Source organism: Osmerus mordax, chromosome 2 (genome assembly GCF_038355195.1).
Source record: "Osmerus mordax isolate fOsmMor3 chromosome 2, fOsmMor3.pri, whole genome shotgun sequence".
NCBI lineage: Eukaryota > Metazoa > Chordata > Actinopteri > Osmeriformes > Osmeridae > Osmerus > Osmerus mordax.
This window is the reverse complement of record NC_090051.1, coordinates 13,357,754-13,374,348: the sequence shown is the minus strand read 5'-3', so window position 1 is coordinate 13,374,348 and position 16,595 is coordinate 13,357,754. Positions and strand designations below refer to the sequence as shown.

Genomic DNA, 16,595 nt, shown 5'->3' with positions numbered 1-16,595 from the left:
AAAACACTAACTGGTCTCGTCAGTTAAATATATTCAGTTGATAAGGGGTCAGAGCTAATAGTCTGCTGGGGAAGGCTTAACACAATTACCAAGTGTGCTCAATAACAGGTTCCACAGGCATTTTAGTTTTTTTACATACAAATTGTCAGTGTATGGAGGTCAATATAATACGTTGGGTATTTATGTTCATCTAAAGTGTTTCTCTGCATCCTCTTAAGAGGACTCCATGTTCTTGCAGGAATGTGTTAGAAACAGTGTGTGCTAGACAGGGTTAGTGTGCTGGAGTGGGTTAGGGGGAGCAGGGGGATTTAGGCTGATGTAATCTGAGCAGTCTGCGCTAGTCTGAGAGCCCTGCTTTACCTCTCATTAATCCCATCCATCTCTCCCTTCATCTCGGCCTCCCCATCCATCCATCCCTCCGACCTGGGGATTTGAGTCCCATTAAGAGATGGCTTTTGGGAAAGTGAGTGTGTTGTTAATGATGGAAAACACACACACACACACAGACTCACTAGCTTTTATTAGAGGAAACATGCAGTATGTTCTAGTCACACACCAGGGAACACAAGCTAGCTCACACTTTAACACACGTTCATGTAGATGTACTCACACACAAAGCCCTCCTCTGTCAAACACACACTAATACGATCATGTCAGTCACTTGAACGGCAAGCGTGTTCAGTTCTGCATGGAAGAGAAAGCTGGACTGACTGACCGGCAGAACATACACGTGGATGTTGAGGTCACCAAGACAACCACACATGGACTCACGTGTACGACAGGATCCAGAGGTGAGAACTACTGGTGTGGGGCTCTTAGTTTGGACTTTGGGTCTCTTGTTTAAATAGCGTAGACTTTAGATTTCTCTTATGGTTTATCTGTGGCCTTCATTTAATAACTAATGTTGTAATGCTATGATATTTAATACTAAAGAGTACGTTGTTCTAATGAGAAATACCTAAAATTATGTTTTGTAAGTAGACATCACATATGAGTTATTAGCTAAAAGTAGTTTTTTTTTTATTTTACCGCCGCTCTGCTGTCTTTTGAAACACCTCTTGACAACACACTATTTCAACTTTAGCATCACACAAGGATTTATTTATGTACATTTGATAATTAGTTGATATTTCAATCATTTGACTTGTGTTTTATATCTATAATTGTGTCATTTAATATCTGCAGTAATCAGGAGCTGCCCCAGGAGAGAAACTGCAGGGATGATTCTGAGTGCGTTAACTGGTCAGTCTCCAATCCTGTTGTGGTTTACGGAACCCAGTAAACACAACCTGCTAAATTGAACCCTAACACACTGTTTAACGTTTTTATCAAAAACTCTGTTCTACCAAATATGTATGGGATTAGAATACACTGTTATACCAAAAATCTCTGGGATTAGAATACGTTGTTCTACCAAAAATCTCGGATTAGAATACACTGTCCCACAAAATATCTCTTGGATAAGAAAACACAGTTCTACCAAATATCTGTCTGGAAAGAGAATTAAACATGATAGGTCAAGTACATATTTAGCCAAGTGTTAAAATGCGTTACTTCTTTTAGTAAAATGGCCTTGGAAGTATGTTTGTATTTTGAGCAGAAACCTGAAATCAAAGCAATGGTTAGTAATTGAGATGGTACTTTAGAACAATTTACTTCTGATTCTTGATATTCTGTTGTACTTCTTATATGAACAATCTGTCATGCTTTGGATAGAATTTTCTGCTAAATTAATAAAATGTCAAATGTAGTCTAATTGTAGTGATGGAAGGCTATATTTGCTCTCACCCATGGATGCAGATAGAAATGAGTGATGTAGATTAGTCTCCTGTCCATCACCAGTAATGTAAAATGCTTTAATCAGCACAGATCAGATGACCTGTGCTGTTATTCAAGGAAACGCTGATAACAGGTTTGATTGAATAGTACCGCCTAATCTCACAGAACAAGAGTTATCCTTAAAATTAAAACAGCCAGTAAAATACCACAGCGGACATTAGCAGCATGTAAAGAGAAATCACAGGCCAGGCCTATTGTTGTTAGGGTATTCTCCCATCTGAACTGCTTTCTTAATCAAATCATTTCACCACAGTCACCAGACGCAGCAGCCTGAAAATATCCCTCATGCACGGCAACGTGACTCTCACATCAAATCACTATTATTCAGCTGGCTCACTTTAATCTGTAGGAAGGGAAATCTGCAAAGTGATTTTACTGGGCAGCCTTGAGGTCATTTTTGGTTGTCCATAGCAGACCTGAGTAAAATAGTATTTCTGTGACTTAAATGTGTAAGTATTTGCAATTGTACAAATTAAGTAAGGCAGTTCCTGTTGGCAGCTCATGAGATGCATGGCTCCATGTTTAGTTCAGCTTCACATGGTGGTGAATGCGTTTATATATTTGTAGGCCAAATGACGTAAAATGCCACGCTGCACGTCCGGAGCAACACACCAGCCAATAGACACACATACCTGCCTTTTATAGTTAAATGTCAATCACTCCCTTTGGAATTACAACCAATACAACTGATCAGAATTTTTACTTTTTCTCTACCAAGAAACCAGGGGTTTAATCTATACATTTGAAGCGTTTTGAAGGGGCCACTTTGTCCCACCACACATCTGTACTCTAATGGCTGGTCAAAGGGTACGTTAATGTAGAGTCTAAGGTACAATTAGGAAAGTCATTAAATATATTTTTAGTTTGCATGCATGTCTAATGTAATAAAACATTTCTAGAGGCGCAGAAAATAATTGGCATTATCATAATACTATGTAAATGATAGCGTTTGAGCTTGTTGGAAATTTACTTCAAACTAGAGAGGGTACAAATTCTGGGGAAATTGCCGCCGCCTAATCACCTCCAAACCCATTGTTCGAATTAATATCAAATGTCCAGAATGTTCAAATATTTGGGGAAAGACTGCTTTCATAGGGTGTACTTACATTTTCAAGAATTATATAATTTACGTTACTTAAAACCAATCTGTAGCTGGATTTAAATAGGAAAAACCTGACCACACTGTCAAATAAAACAAGAAGATACTGAAAATGGGCTTAAAGTGGGCTTATTTGAAAAGATACCTTTTAATATGATAATTTCTGCTTTATTTGGGACACATCATTAAATATAGACATGGAAAGTGAGGTGAGGACATGCAGGTTAATGGTTCAAGTGGGATTCAAACCCAAGCCCCTGCAGTAAGGCCTCATCTTGCGTGGTACAGACATTTAACCCTTGTGTTATCTTCGGGTCTTTCTGACCCATCAGTCAATGTGACCCACCGTCATATTGCGACAACTTTACCGCGTACAAAAACAAAGTGAAGCATTTTCTTTTGACCATTGGGCTGTCACAGATTGCGAAGGTTAAAATATATATATATTTTTTTTGTATTGGGTAAAATTGGGTGAATACAGTGAGCCCAGTGAATACATTTAAATATTTCCTAAACCATGCAACGGAACTTTCTAGAAAGTAGTAGCAACACTTTCTGGAACGAGACGCACATTTCTTGTCTACGTAGTGCAAAAACGCAAGGGTTAGTAGGGCTGGGGAAAACAAATAATACACATTTGAATCATGATTTAGTCTGCTAGCAATTCAGATCGATTCACAAATTTATGTGAATTGTTTTATTTTATTTATTATTATTATTTTTTATTTTTTATCGTGAATCGATTTTTAGTTGAATCGTGACCCCAAGAATCGATTTGAATCGAATCGTGAGGTACTAAAAGATTCCCACCCCTACGAGTTAGGGTAGGAATAATAATGGTAAGAAAATAGGTGAGATAACAACAGAAGTGTGATTTGCAAGCACACCAATTATATAGTTGACAATTATTTTCAATATGATAAGATGGCAAATAATTAAAATATTTTTTCAGAATATTGGATTTTAGAAGTATTTTCCTAAATGTAAGTAACTTTGGAAATGGGCAAATACTCAAATTCAATCTGCCAACACCAAATGTTTACCCATATAAATTACAACAGTTTGTATTGTTCCTAGTAATCAATGTTGGGATTGGATTGCATGTGCCACAGCATAGGAATAAAGATGAATGAGGAATCAACATGTTTTCTTAAACCTTCAAATAAAGTAAAATAAATCCACTTTTCTTTACTGTATAATTGTTTTGTCTTTCTGCACTGCTGTTAATCTTTCTTTTTCACCCGGTCTCTATCCCTAGTGTCTATGCTGTGCCTGCTTCCCCAGGCTGTGTTGGCACTGTGGGCCTGCGTGCGTGCCTGCCCATCCTTGTGCACTTGCACCCAGGAGAAGAGCTGCAGTGTGCTGTGTGACCGGTCCGCCCTGTCGGACCTTCCCAGGGAGTTCCCATGCGAGGCCTCCTCCATCAACCTGGACAAGAATAGCCTCAAGTTCCTGTCCGAGAGAGCGTTCGGCACCCTGCCCTCCCTAAGAATGCTGTCTCTGGACCACAACAACATATCCTTCATCACTCCTGGAGCTTTCAAGGTCTGATCAGCTAGTGATACTATATCCATTAAGCTTGTTTGATTTGATATCTTTCTGTCAATCCCCCCTAATTATATAAATCTGCCTGTGACCACGTACGATTCAACCTTTTAAAGCTCCTCAAACCTCAGACAAGCAACATCGGCGTTTCCGCTAAAGCAGAGAAAGATGTCACAACCAGGTTCAATTAGTAATGCCCGGTGTGTAAGGATTTGTTCAAGCGCGTATCAAAAAACCCCATTGCATGTGTGTGCATCTTGTAGGGTCTACCCAACTTGGTGCAGCTGAAGATGGCCCACAACGAGTACATCCGCTACCTCCACACACGCACCTTTACAGGCCTGAAACGGCTGCTGCGGCTGGATGTGTCCGACTGCCACCTCTTCAACTTGCCCGATCGGATTTTCCTGGAGCAGACTTCCCTCCGAGAGCTACTCTGCTTCCAGAACAACTTCCGCAGGATCCCTGGATCCCTCCGGGGGATGGAGAACTTGACACACGTGTACTTGGAGAGAAACAAGATTGAGGCAGTGGCCTACAACTCTCTGCTTGGTTTGGGGAGCCTGCGGTAGGAAGCATGGTGTGGCGGGTTGCTCTGACAGGGCCTTGGGTGGGGGAATGTTCAGTGGCAACAATAAAGGATCTGGGATTTATAATAGAGTTAATGGGAATATTCTGCTAGGTGTGAGTGGTGTATATAGAAGTACTACTGTTACAGTTGTCAATCAATTGCTATTCAGTATCACTTCTTCCTTTGATCCCTCTCTGGGATCTTGGGTCCTCTGATTCATGCCCACAATGACCACCTCCCAGAAACGTCTGGAAGACAGGGAATAACTTAACACTGATAACACTTCTTTGATTAAATAAAATGCTCATAATTTGATGGTGCGTTTGTGTGGTATTTATACTGAGGAGTGAGTGTTATCAACTACAGTACAATTTTAAAAATAGAACGAGTGCTTCTCCTAAGCCTCATCTCCTATGCCAGGATTAATCATGACACAATCTTGTCCTGCCTCTTCTATGCTCTTACATACACTTCTCCATCCCTGTGTCCAGCTACCTGAACCTGCAGGAGAACCGCATCAGTGTGATCCATGACCATGCCTTCCAGGACCTACAGCGCCTGGATAACTTCTACCTCAATGACAACTTACTGACTGACCTGCCCAGGGTCTCTTTTAAAGGGCTTAGTCACCTCAAGATGCTCAACCTGGGTGGCAACCAGCTGACCAACGTCTCCAGAACGTGGTTCAGCGACCTAACAGAACTGGAAGTCCTATATCTGGACCGTAACCGCCTGCTCTTCATTGAGGAGGGCTCCTTTGAGAACTTGACCAGTCTGATCACCCTCCACCTCAACAGTAATAACTTGACCTCGCTGCCCTTCCCTGTCTTCCAGCCGGTCTATTTCATTGGACGCCTTTACCTCTTCAGGAACCCCTGGGAGTGTGACTGCAGCCTGGAGTGGCTGAAGGACTGGATGGAGAGCTACAAGCTAGTGCGGGACATCCCCTGCGCTTCCCCGTCCTCGGTGATGGGTCTGGACCTCAGTGAGGTGGTCTTCAGCAAAGTTAATGGATCCTGTGTTGACCCGGCTGAGCTGAACCTAACCACGGCCTCCACAGAGATGCTCTCCACCACCGAGAACCGCTTTAACAGCTTGATCTCCAAGCTGCTGCAGCAGGAGCTGCGAGAGGAGGCCGGGAATGGAACCGAGAGCCTCCGCAACGCCAGCATGCTGGAACCCACAGAGCTCTCCTTTGGGGTCAGAGGTGCTCTAGCCAGCCAATCATTGATCTTCTTACTGGTGGCATGGGTCATGTGGGTGAGTGTAAGCCAATTGGATGAGGGCATTGTGGCAGGATGAGGTCACAGAGATGGGGTCTGGCAGTGCCCAGGAAAATCAGGCCTCATGACCATTGTGAAATGGGTAAACACTGGATATATGGAGTATCCAAAATATAGCTTCTGTTTGGCTGTGGTGTGATGTTGGGGCAATCTGCTCCTCTATGAACCAGACTGCTATACTTTCTAAGAAAAATCAAGTGGACAGATACTCAAGAGCCTGATGGACTGATGAATGAGGCTAGATTATGATGAACTGAACTGTAACCATCCATTGTGTTGAGGCATTAGTAGCATGGATACAATGAGAGGCTTTGACATTGTTTGTACTGGCGCAGGATTGATTCTGATCTATAATTTTAATGAAGTGTTGAAATGTGTGTTCTCTTATTAAGGTTATTTGTTTATACAGTACTATATTTGTAACACATTCTATTGAATGTGACAATCATTACTTAAACGTTTTTCCTTCACATGTTCAGTCTTTCTCCCTATATCTATGTAGAAATGCCAGCTTAATACAGTAATCTTCTTACAGCGTGTTGTACATAGACTATCTGGTGTAGCCTACTGTGATGCAGGGACTTTATCATGCCTCTTATCTTCACTTATGAACATAGCAGCATCCATGTTCATAAGGGAAGATAAAATGTTACAATAATTAAAGCCTGTTTAGGATCAGCATACTGCATACTGCTACCACAGATGTACCACATTTAGTGTTTCTTACTTATGTCTGAAATGACTTCCATATTGCAAATGTCACACCTGATTATGTTTTTGATTAAGTAAAATCCAACCATTGTTAAAAAAACATCCATTCTGAGTTGTACTCTCTTGCCTGTTAATATAAGGCCTTCTAGCTTCAAATAGGTGTCACTTAAGTGCAGCTGTGAACCCTGGGTAATCTGCCCCCCTCATGCCGTGTAATGTAGGATTAGACCAGGACTATCGGTGCTGAACCCTCGGCCCAGCCGTACGCTAGAGGGCCATGGCATCGTCTACTGGAATTCACATGATGGATTTCCACTGTTCAATTACCACTGTAAGTGAATTACCCCCAGGCTCTTGGCACTACATGCTGAACCCAACACAGTCTAGCTAGATTTAAGACAAAGCGACCAAAGTAGACACTCAAGAATGAACCTGTATCTTGCATTAACACGTGTGTGTAAAGAGTTGACAGGGTTACCGCTCTTGATAAGGTAAAAAACAAACAAACAGCCAGTTTCATCTTTCAACACAAAAGGAAATGTATTAAAAAAATTATTCATCTACTTAAGAACTTTCATTATTCCAAGACATGAATGTACACGGGCCAGTCAGTTGTATCAGATGCAGGGTTATTCAGACACACCAGCTGCTGCCTCATTTTGTATATGTTCAGCATTTTCAACCAGGAACACAACTCAAGAATAAAAATCATCATTTATCTTTCTTTGACTGAATTAAAACATGAATACTCTGACAACATATGTGAAAAGGCAGAGCTGATTGAACCACAAATCCAAAACAAACACCTCATCACAATCTAGTCCACTGAAAAATCTTTTTTCTAGAATCTCCAGAATGCAGGCATGCGCATATGCGTCATTGTTCTGTCCTTTTGGTTTGAGTTGAATCTTCCACAGTGGAATGTTGTTTCTTCTTCTTCCTGTGAGGTTACAGGACAGGGAACTCTGTCTAGAATCTGAATATCCTCCAGGGCGTAACCTTCCATCTCAAAAAAATCTTTATAGATTCATTTAGAAGAGACAGTACCTGTAACAGATGTCTCTACAATAGCAGTTCTTTATAGCTACACCCACTGTTTATAAGGAGATAAACACAAAAACAGAGACTGCAGAGGCTACAGTACATGTTTGTAATGAACTTAATGAAGGGTGAATACAAGACAGAATGGTAAATCGATAGATGTGCTCCTCGTCTGTTGAGGGGATCTCCACTAACCGTGTCTAGAGAGCTACAACACCAACATGGGAGGACGAACAGCACACGTCTACAATGTTTTCCTTCTAGCTATCGTAGACATAACAATATGCATTAGTTTGTTTAGGTTTATACAACATTACAATGTTATGATCTGTAAGAGCAAGTCTGATTGGCTGCTGAAGCTTGTGCTGAACCACTACGTGTCATGTGCAGAAACACGGAGGGTCTGAAGGCTCAAGGTTCTCATTGGTTTTAGGAATGATTTTCTGTGTGTTTTTTTTTGTTCCAAGAAATGAGATGATCGGATAGAAAAGAACATGTAAGAGGAATGTAAGAAGTAGGGAAGAAGATAAGAGATGAGGGGAATGAGTCCTAGTAGACCCAGGAGATGGGGGGGGGGGGGGGGGGGGGGAGTCCTAATAGACCCAGGAGATGATGGGGATGAGTCCTAATAGACCCAGGAGATGATGGGGGGGAGTCCTAATAGACCCAGGAGATGAGGGGGATGAGTCCTAGTAGACCCAGGAGAGGAGTGGGGTGAGTCCTAATAAACCCAAGAGATGGGCACCCACTGAGCACTGGAGCATACTTCTTCCACCGCCACTTCCAGGTGCTGGAGTGTCTCATCGATCTGGTTGTTGATGATGGTCTGGTCAAAGCAGTGAGCGTACATCTTCTGGAGGATCTCAGATTCCTTCTGCAGACGCTGTAGAGACTCATCCTGGGCACAGAGGAGTGAAGGGCAGACAGCTTGTTAACCTACCTCATGGGTCTAGGTACGTTCTGCATTGTTTGGGCAGCTGAGAGGTGAAACAAATGCAGCATGAAAAATCAACGAGACAACTTTTGTATGTTCATCTCACTTTTCTGTTCTTTGCATGAATAATCTTGCGTGCAATTCTTATATATTCTACACCGTTAGCTTAAATATATATACATATTTTAAGATTTCCTTTTTTCACTTTTAATTCAGATTATAAAGTTCAAATAATTCTCCTACTGTTCCACAGTTATGACAGAACTGCCGTTACTGTGACATGAGTGCACAGAAAAACTGTCATGTTGTGTTCCAATTTTTTTATGATTTTATGTATACTTTAATTTATCTCTTTTAAAGAAAACTTTACCCTTGTATGTTTGTGTACGTACCTCGTTGATTCCAGGGGTGATGGTCGGTGCAGCGATGAAAACAACATATGGAGCAAACTCTGCTGTCCGCAGCACTTTCAGGGCCTGGACAAAGAACAGAATTTTAGATCACACACACAATCACACTCATACGCATTATCACACTCATTCATACACACATAAGCACATACATTTATACACGCACACACACTTATGCATACCCATAAACACTCTTTTACATTTAGTCATTTAGCAGACGCTCTTATCCAGAGCGACTTACAGTAAGTACAGGGACATTCCCCCGAGGCAAGTAGGGTGAAGTGCCTTGCCCAAGGACACAACGTCATTTGACACAGCCTGGAATCGAACCAGCGACCTTCTGATTACTAGCCCGATTCTCTAACCGCTCAGCCACCTGACTCCCTAGCTCATACACACACACACACACACATATTTGTGCTAACACACATGCATACGCACGCAAGCGCACACAAATACGCATGCAATCGCACACACTCACCTGAGGCTCTACGTCCAGGATAGCGATGCGTCCCTGCTGGTGGATGTCGCGGATGGTCTCCAGCCGTGTTCCGTACATGGCGTCCTCGTGGCTGCCGTACTCCAGGTACTCATTATTACTAATGTCCAGCATCATCTGCTCGTGGGACGCAAAGTAATAGTTCTGCCCATTCTCTTCGTCCTTCTTAGGAGGCCTGGTGGTGTCTGGAAAGATGGAACAGGAAGATGGACAGAGACAGAACTATGAGGTGAGCGCATCCTTCATCCACATTCGAAAGAGGACAAAGAGGATAGAGATTTTAGGTGAGGCGTGTTTTATGTGGGATTGATTTAGGGGTGTGTGTGTGTCCTTTTTGTTTGGGATTGGGAGGTGTGTGAAGACGTCTGTCCTTAACCACTGATCAGTTAACAATAATGAAAGATTACAGCTAATGATTACTTTATTACTTTTATACTGTTTGGAATGCTGAATATAATAAACAATGTTTGAACTCTAGCCTGCTATATTAGCTCATGAGACCATGGAACGTCAGGGCCATTTCTAGGAGCCGTATCTAAAGCCTAAACAAAAGCTATCTAGCAAGTGGCGTCTTCTTTCTGTGCTTGCAAAGGCCATGTTGATTGTCATCCCCCTGACGTTTCTTGTGAGTATAACCCCCTATATTGTGATACTATTTAACTGCCTTGATTCCTGTATTCTTGGTCAAGTCCTCTGAGATGCTCAACTTGAGTGCATCAGACAACTGCACCGTATAGATCTATAATAAATGTTAATTTTGTCTTGAACTTGTACTTGGCGATTCACTTCATTGCCTTGGTACTTTCACAGCAATTGGGTACTATCTAATACTTCTTCAGTGTGTGTGTCTTATATGGGATTGGGTAGTTCTGTGTGTGTGTGTGTCTTACGTGGGATTGGGTAGGTGTGTGTGTGTCTTACGTGGGATTGGGTAAGCGAATCTGTCCGAGTGTTTGGTGATGAGCGTGTTCTTGATGTGCCTTCGTCCCACGCCGTGGGCTCCTGAGGAAGACACGCCAGCAAGAAGTTACTCTGGTGTCCCCATGGTCCTAATGCTGCTCCCCAGCAAACACATCCTGCACTGGAGATCATGTTATGGATCGTGCTTACCTAACAGAACCAGTGTTTTCCTTTTGAATGCTGGAAGTTTGACAACCTCTTCATATGTGACGAGGTCTAGTTGGTCAAATACTGAAGGAAGAGAAATAGAGAAGGAAAGAGAGTGGAAACAGAAAGTGAGACTTAATAATAAGGGTCAACTTAAGGAAAGGTAAGAGAGATGGACAGTGTGTAACAGTTGGACATGGGTCGGGGACAAACAATAAGAAATAAGACGGACATTAATACGACTGGAAATAGAGGAATGTTATCTAGTGTCACTGCTGGTTACTTACATAAAGGTAGTTTGGAGGTGGGCAGCGGGAAAAATGAACATAACACACCTTGATTACACAGTGGTTAAAATGTACGTGATTGACGAGTCCACTGCTGAGAGCTGGTGTAACATCTCCACACCATTAGACCAGCAGAGAATGAACATGCATCGTGTTCACCCCTTTGGCAACATATTTATTTCCCACACAGGACCTTAGATCAACAGTTAATAAGCAAAATGTCAACCTGAAAGCTCAAAGCTATCGTAGCTGACACGCCACTCTGGGCTACAGTGCCTTATGTCTGCAGTCGAGTGCTGTGTCTGCGGTAGGATGCTGTGTCTGTGTCTACTGTCTGGAAGGCGGTTCAGACTCCCACAGCGGCTGAACAGGATGATGAATTCATCAGTGCCATAAAACATCAGTCTTTCAAACAGGGAGGATGAACTCAGGGGTGTGGGGCTGGATGTATATTCTTTGAACTCTTCCCCATGGTAATTGCATCTTTTTTGTTTGTTATTGGTGTACATTTATTTGTGTATGTCTGCATAATACGTTGTATGTGCATGTGTTTATATTATTGTATGTGCATATTATGTGTTTACCACACTGTGGCGCAGCAAAGTCGGGAAAGCTCTTTCATCCAGCAGTCAGTAGGCAGAAGGTGCTGCACTCTGCTGGTCATATCTGGATGTGTAAATAACTACTGTATACATTACAGACATAACATTCTTTTGCTTCTGGGCCAACTCAGCCAGTTATCCCTGGCATGGGACTGTGATTGGAACTACCTTTACAAGCTTCTGTTGCCTGTCATCTGTTTTACACACACACACACACACACACACACACACACACACACACACACACACACACACACACACAACACCCCTTCAGACACAACACCCCTTCAGACACAACAACCCTTCAGACACAACAACCCTTCAGACACAACAACCCTTCAGACACAACAACCCTTAAGACACACACAGACCCTTCAAACACACAACCACAGATACATGAAGCGCAGTAACAACTTGGGGGAGAGTGGCATATTTCTACATGTGGTTGAGATGATTCATGTGTTTATGATGGTAGTAAATGTTCCTTCTGGTATGTGTTTGCTTGCTTGCTTGCTTGCGTGTGTGTATGCAAGTAAATACTGCACTGTGTGAATACTGACCTGCATTGTGTTTCGCCAGGTACTTGTCTTTGTACTGCTTCTTCTTTTTACCAAACCAGGTACAGCTGGTCTGCTGCTTGGTTTTCTCCATAGCACAGCATGCCACGCGCCTGCACACACACACACACACACAGAGTTCCATTACAAGTGTTCTATGAATGTTGGTGTTGCCAATGTGTTGTGTTGTGTTTGTCTGCCTGTGTGTGTGTCTGTGTGTGTCCATCTGACTTTTCAAAAGGTGTTTTTGTGTACACCTGTAGATTTGATGAGTCCTGCAATATTGTTAGGGGTTTGAGCAGTGCGTGTCCTCACCACTCCTGGAGCTCCGGTGAGGGGACGAGCCCCGCGGGGCAGCTGCTCCTGCCCTCCAGCTGGCCCTGCCACCAGTTGTGGTCGTCCTTGGAGATGATCTGGATGATGTCGCCGACCCCGAAACGAATCCCTGCCTCCTTACAGGGGATGAGGTCATCTCTGGAAGGGTCATACTCAAACTGGGCTCGCACATAGATCTGAGGGGGTCAGAGGTCATGTGGAGGTGTGAGGGGGTCATGGGTTGAGGCGGCGGGACAGAGATAAAATAAATTAGGGAAAATATATTTGAGAGCAGGAAGGGGTAAGATAAAGAGAGACATTCAGGGAGAGAGCGATCGAGACAGACAAAAGAAACACAAATAGAGAGATGGTAAAGAGGTGTGTGTGGTTGGTGTATATGTGGTTGGTGTGTGTAGTGGGGGGTTGTGTGTGTGTGGTGGGGGGTTGGGTGTGTATGTGGTTGGTGTGTGTGGTAAGGGGTGACATCATTGCTGATAAAGAGAGCTCTTTGGCTTCCCTGAAGAGAGATCAGGACACCATGTCTGTTCAAATCTCTTCACTCAATCAATATCAAATTAATCTTAACACAGACCATGATTGGATCACTAAGTTCAGTATCTGCTGAAGCCATACTTCATGCTACACACAGAGTGTGTTTATGGGGGGTGAAAGGACTGGGAAATTGAAAAAGCTGTAGTGGAGAGCAAGATTAAGAGAGTGTGTGCTGGTATTCACCTGTCGACTCTTGGTTTGGATGGTGGACGGCAGGTCCTGTGAGAAACACATCCAGTAATGGGGGAGAGGGGAGAGAGAAAAGAGAGGAAGAGAGGAAGAGAGGAAGGAGAGGAAGGAGAGAGAGAGAGAGAGAGAGAGAGAGAGAGAGAGAGAGAGAGAGAGGGAGAGGGAGAGGGAGAGGGAGAGGGAGAGGGAGAGGGAGAGGGAGAGGGAGAGGGAGAGGGAGAGGGAGAGGGAGAGGGAGAGGGAGAGGGAGAGAGAGAGAGAGAGAGAGAGAGAGAGAGAGAGAGAGAGAGAGAGAGAGAGAGAGAGACTTTACCACATGGGTGTGGCAGCTATACACAACCAAGACTTCATTCTTTATAATACTCATAGATCATTCTTATTAGTGAAAAGGACAGCTGGCTTCACAACCAGTCTGTGTGTGGGCAGGGTGATAGGAAGCAAGCAGAGAGCAAGTACAGCAGATGCCTGGAGCACTAGTGTGTCTGGGAGAGGTCTGGTGGAATAGATGACGTGTGAGAATAATTATAGAAGCAGCCAGTCAGACAAAACAGACAGCAGATTAGCGGTAACATTTGAAGCGTAACAACCCTAACTCGTTCTGACACTCATATTACTATCAGCGTTGGTGATATTAAACTTCAAATAAAGGTGTGTATGCTCAATTGGAAGCGATGCTAAGATAAAAAAAAAGGGAGGTGGCGCGTTCCCTCACACACAAAGGCTGGAGGGAGGGGCGCAGAGGAGCGTAATTTTCAAGGGATGTGGGGTGTAAAAAACACGGTTGGTCAGGGGTGGGGGGGGGGAGACAGGGTTGGTCAGGAGGAGGGGTCATCCTTACCAAGATAGAACTGTTAATGCTGGAGTGACCGTTGGCAGGAGACGGGGTGGAGGGGGAATCTCTCTGAAATAAGACACACAGGTCAGCAATATACAGCCACCATAACACACACACACACACCTATACACACTCACTCAGGAACCAGGAGTGAAAGCAGTTACTTGACTGGCACATTCTTATTTTGTTGGTTGTTTATCTAACAGTTCTACGACGAGTAGGGTGTGTAAAATGTTCACAGCTTGGGTGTGGTAGAGTGTCAGCTAGTGTGTGGTAAAAGATGAACAGCCTGTCTCACCCAGCCTCAGCCAAAACATATCTGATAAATAAACACACATGCTCAGTCACCAGGCAGGCAGTTAGTAATGGGTCCCAGAGCTCAAAAACAGCAAGGACAGAGGGAGGAGAAGGAGTGTGTGTGGGATTGGTAAAGAAAGAGTTTGAGATATCGGGGTGAAATGAGAGAGGGCAGGACAGAGGTCAGAGAGGCAGAAAGGGTAAGGACGGGACTGAGAGAAGTGAGAACACGTTTTTGTTTGGTCTTACCTCACACAGATAACCCTGTGTCCTGTAGCTGGGCACTATCTTAAAGGTGATGCTGCCCCTCATTTCCTTCTGTGGAGAGAAAAGCTTACTCACACACTACACCGTTTCCCAGGATGTCCCCCCCCCCCCCCCCCCTTGTGGAGAGAAGGTTTTATAGTCCTGCCTACTGGGCGCTGTGGGGCCCTGGGGGGCGCTGTAGGGCCCTGGGGGGCACTGTGCTGCAAGGGCATCACTCACCAGCATCTTCTGGAGCTGTTCCACCGTCTGGTTGGCCACACTGATGCCACTGATCTCCCTGATTTCATCCCCCACATGCAGCGTTCCTACATAGAACGTGAGAGACAGAGAGTTGTGAGTTATAGTTGTGTATGGGTGGTGAAAGTATGATACGACGTGTGAGTTTGTGTGTGTGCGTGCGCCACTCTATAAGGTGTTCAGAGGGTTGGGGGTAAGAGATAAGGTTTTCAGAGGGTTTGGGATAAGAGATAAGGTGTTCAGAGGGTTGGGGATAAGGGATGATAAGGTTTTCAGAGGGCTGGGGATAATGGATGATAAGGTGTTCAGAAGGCTGGTGATAAGGGATGATAAGGTATTCAGATGTAGCCTACCTTGTCTGTGGATCATTCCTCCATGCATGATCCTGGCCACAATGCAGTGGTTCAGATCATTCATCTTCAGTGTGATACCCTACACACACACGTTATCAGAGACACATCTAATTTGAACAGTTCCCACATGTCTTTCTTGTGTTTGAGATGCATAATATAGAAAACTCTTTCTACTAGGGTAAATGCATATCAACATTTACATTACATGAACTACGATACCTTGTACAGGCATCGGAACAGTACATTTAGCAGAGACACTATGTTGGATGTAGGAAGTGTACATGTATACCACAGTACCATGGGTTCATCCGTGTTCTTTTGGAACTGGACCAGGCGCACACGCGTCACGTTCTCCAGGTCTCCATCCGTGCTCTCCGGTGACTCTCCGTTCAGGTACGGGGAGCCGGGCCTCAGGGCATCATCACTGTAAACCTCGTGGGCCACTACGTCGTGAGTCTGCAGCAAGGCCTACACACACACACACGCACACACGCACACACACACACACAAACACACAGTGTATTTGAGTGTGTACTTTAACACCACAAAACCAGGAATGCTAAAGACTCCCAGTAAACACTGTGACGAGGGTTCCTCCTCAGGTTCACTGGTCGAGGTGAGAGAGCAGGCGGGCATCCAGAATAATGGTGACTAAACTGGGAGGGACAGTCATGTCTGTGAGAGAGACAGACAGAGTACAATAGAAACAGAGATGGAGAGACAGAGTATAAGAGACAGAAAGAGAGACATAGAGAGAGGGAGAGAAAGAGTGTATAGAGAGTAGAGAGGAGGAATGTACTCGGCTTGTTTCTCTTATCCCCCGCACATCTACTTCCTCTTTCCATCGTTTCTCCACATTCTCCATTTACACAATTGTACCTTCTTATTCCACCATACAGCCTCTAGCACCAACTATACAGCCTCCAGGACCTCTGCATGGTGTATGCAGATATGTAGTAGTGAGTGTGTGTATCCATGTGTGCGTGTTTATGCTTGTGCCTGGGTGTTCATCAGTGTGTTTGCTTAGAAGTGTGTGTGCTTATCAGTGTGTGAGTTTGTTTATGA

At 43.9% G+C, this 16,595-nt stretch overlaps 2 protein-coding genes across 11 annotated transcripts in view; one reads left to right on the top strand and one right to left on the bottom strand.

Moving 5' to 3' along the window:
- Positions 1-734: 734 nt before the first annotated feature.
- nyx (nyctalopin) lies at positions 735-6,356 on the top strand. Its single transcript, XM_067229304.1, is given in 6 exon segments — positions 735-758; positions 761-791; positions 1,186-1,242; positions 4,197-4,483; positions 4,747-5,051; positions 5,546-6,356. Coding segments are annotated over 6 exon segments (1,515 nt in total).
- A 1,212-nt stretch (positions 6,357-7,568) lies between these two features.
- LOC136958922 (peripheral plasma membrane protein CASK-like) overlaps positions 7,569-16,595 on the bottom strand; it is a 32,275-nt gene continuing 23,248 nt past the window's right edge. For 6 of the 10 annotated variants that reach the window (XM_067253123.1, XM_067253131.1, XM_067253066.1 and 3 more), the window contains 13 exons: positions 15,828-15,998; positions 15,531-15,609; positions 15,160-15,245; positions 14,923-14,991; positions 14,380-14,442; positions 13,536-13,571; positions 12,801-12,997; positions 12,489-12,598; positions 11,043-11,123; positions 10,854-10,934; positions 9,915-10,117; positions 9,416-9,499; positions 7,569-8,987 (listed from right to left, as the gene is read on the bottom strand). In XM_067253123.1, coding sequence (XP_067109224.1) covers positions 8,811-8,987; positions 9,416-9,499; positions 9,915-10,117; positions 10,854-10,934; positions 11,043-11,123; positions 12,489-12,598; positions 12,801-12,997; positions 13,536-13,571; positions 14,380-14,442; positions 14,923-14,991; positions 15,160-15,245; positions 15,531-15,609; positions 15,828-15,998 — 1,437 coding nt within the window. In that variant the 3' untranslated portion in view covers positions 7,569-8,810. The remainder of the gene's footprint in view (positions 8,988-9,415; positions 9,500-9,914; positions 10,118-10,853; positions 10,935-11,042; positions 11,124-12,488; positions 12,599-12,800; positions 12,998-13,535; positions 13,572-14,379; positions 14,443-14,922; positions 14,992-15,159; positions 15,246-15,530; positions 15,610-15,827; positions 15,999-16,595) is intronic. The other 4 variants (XM_067253139.1, XM_067253100.1, XM_067253108.1 and 1 more) reach the window with 1 other exon arrangement.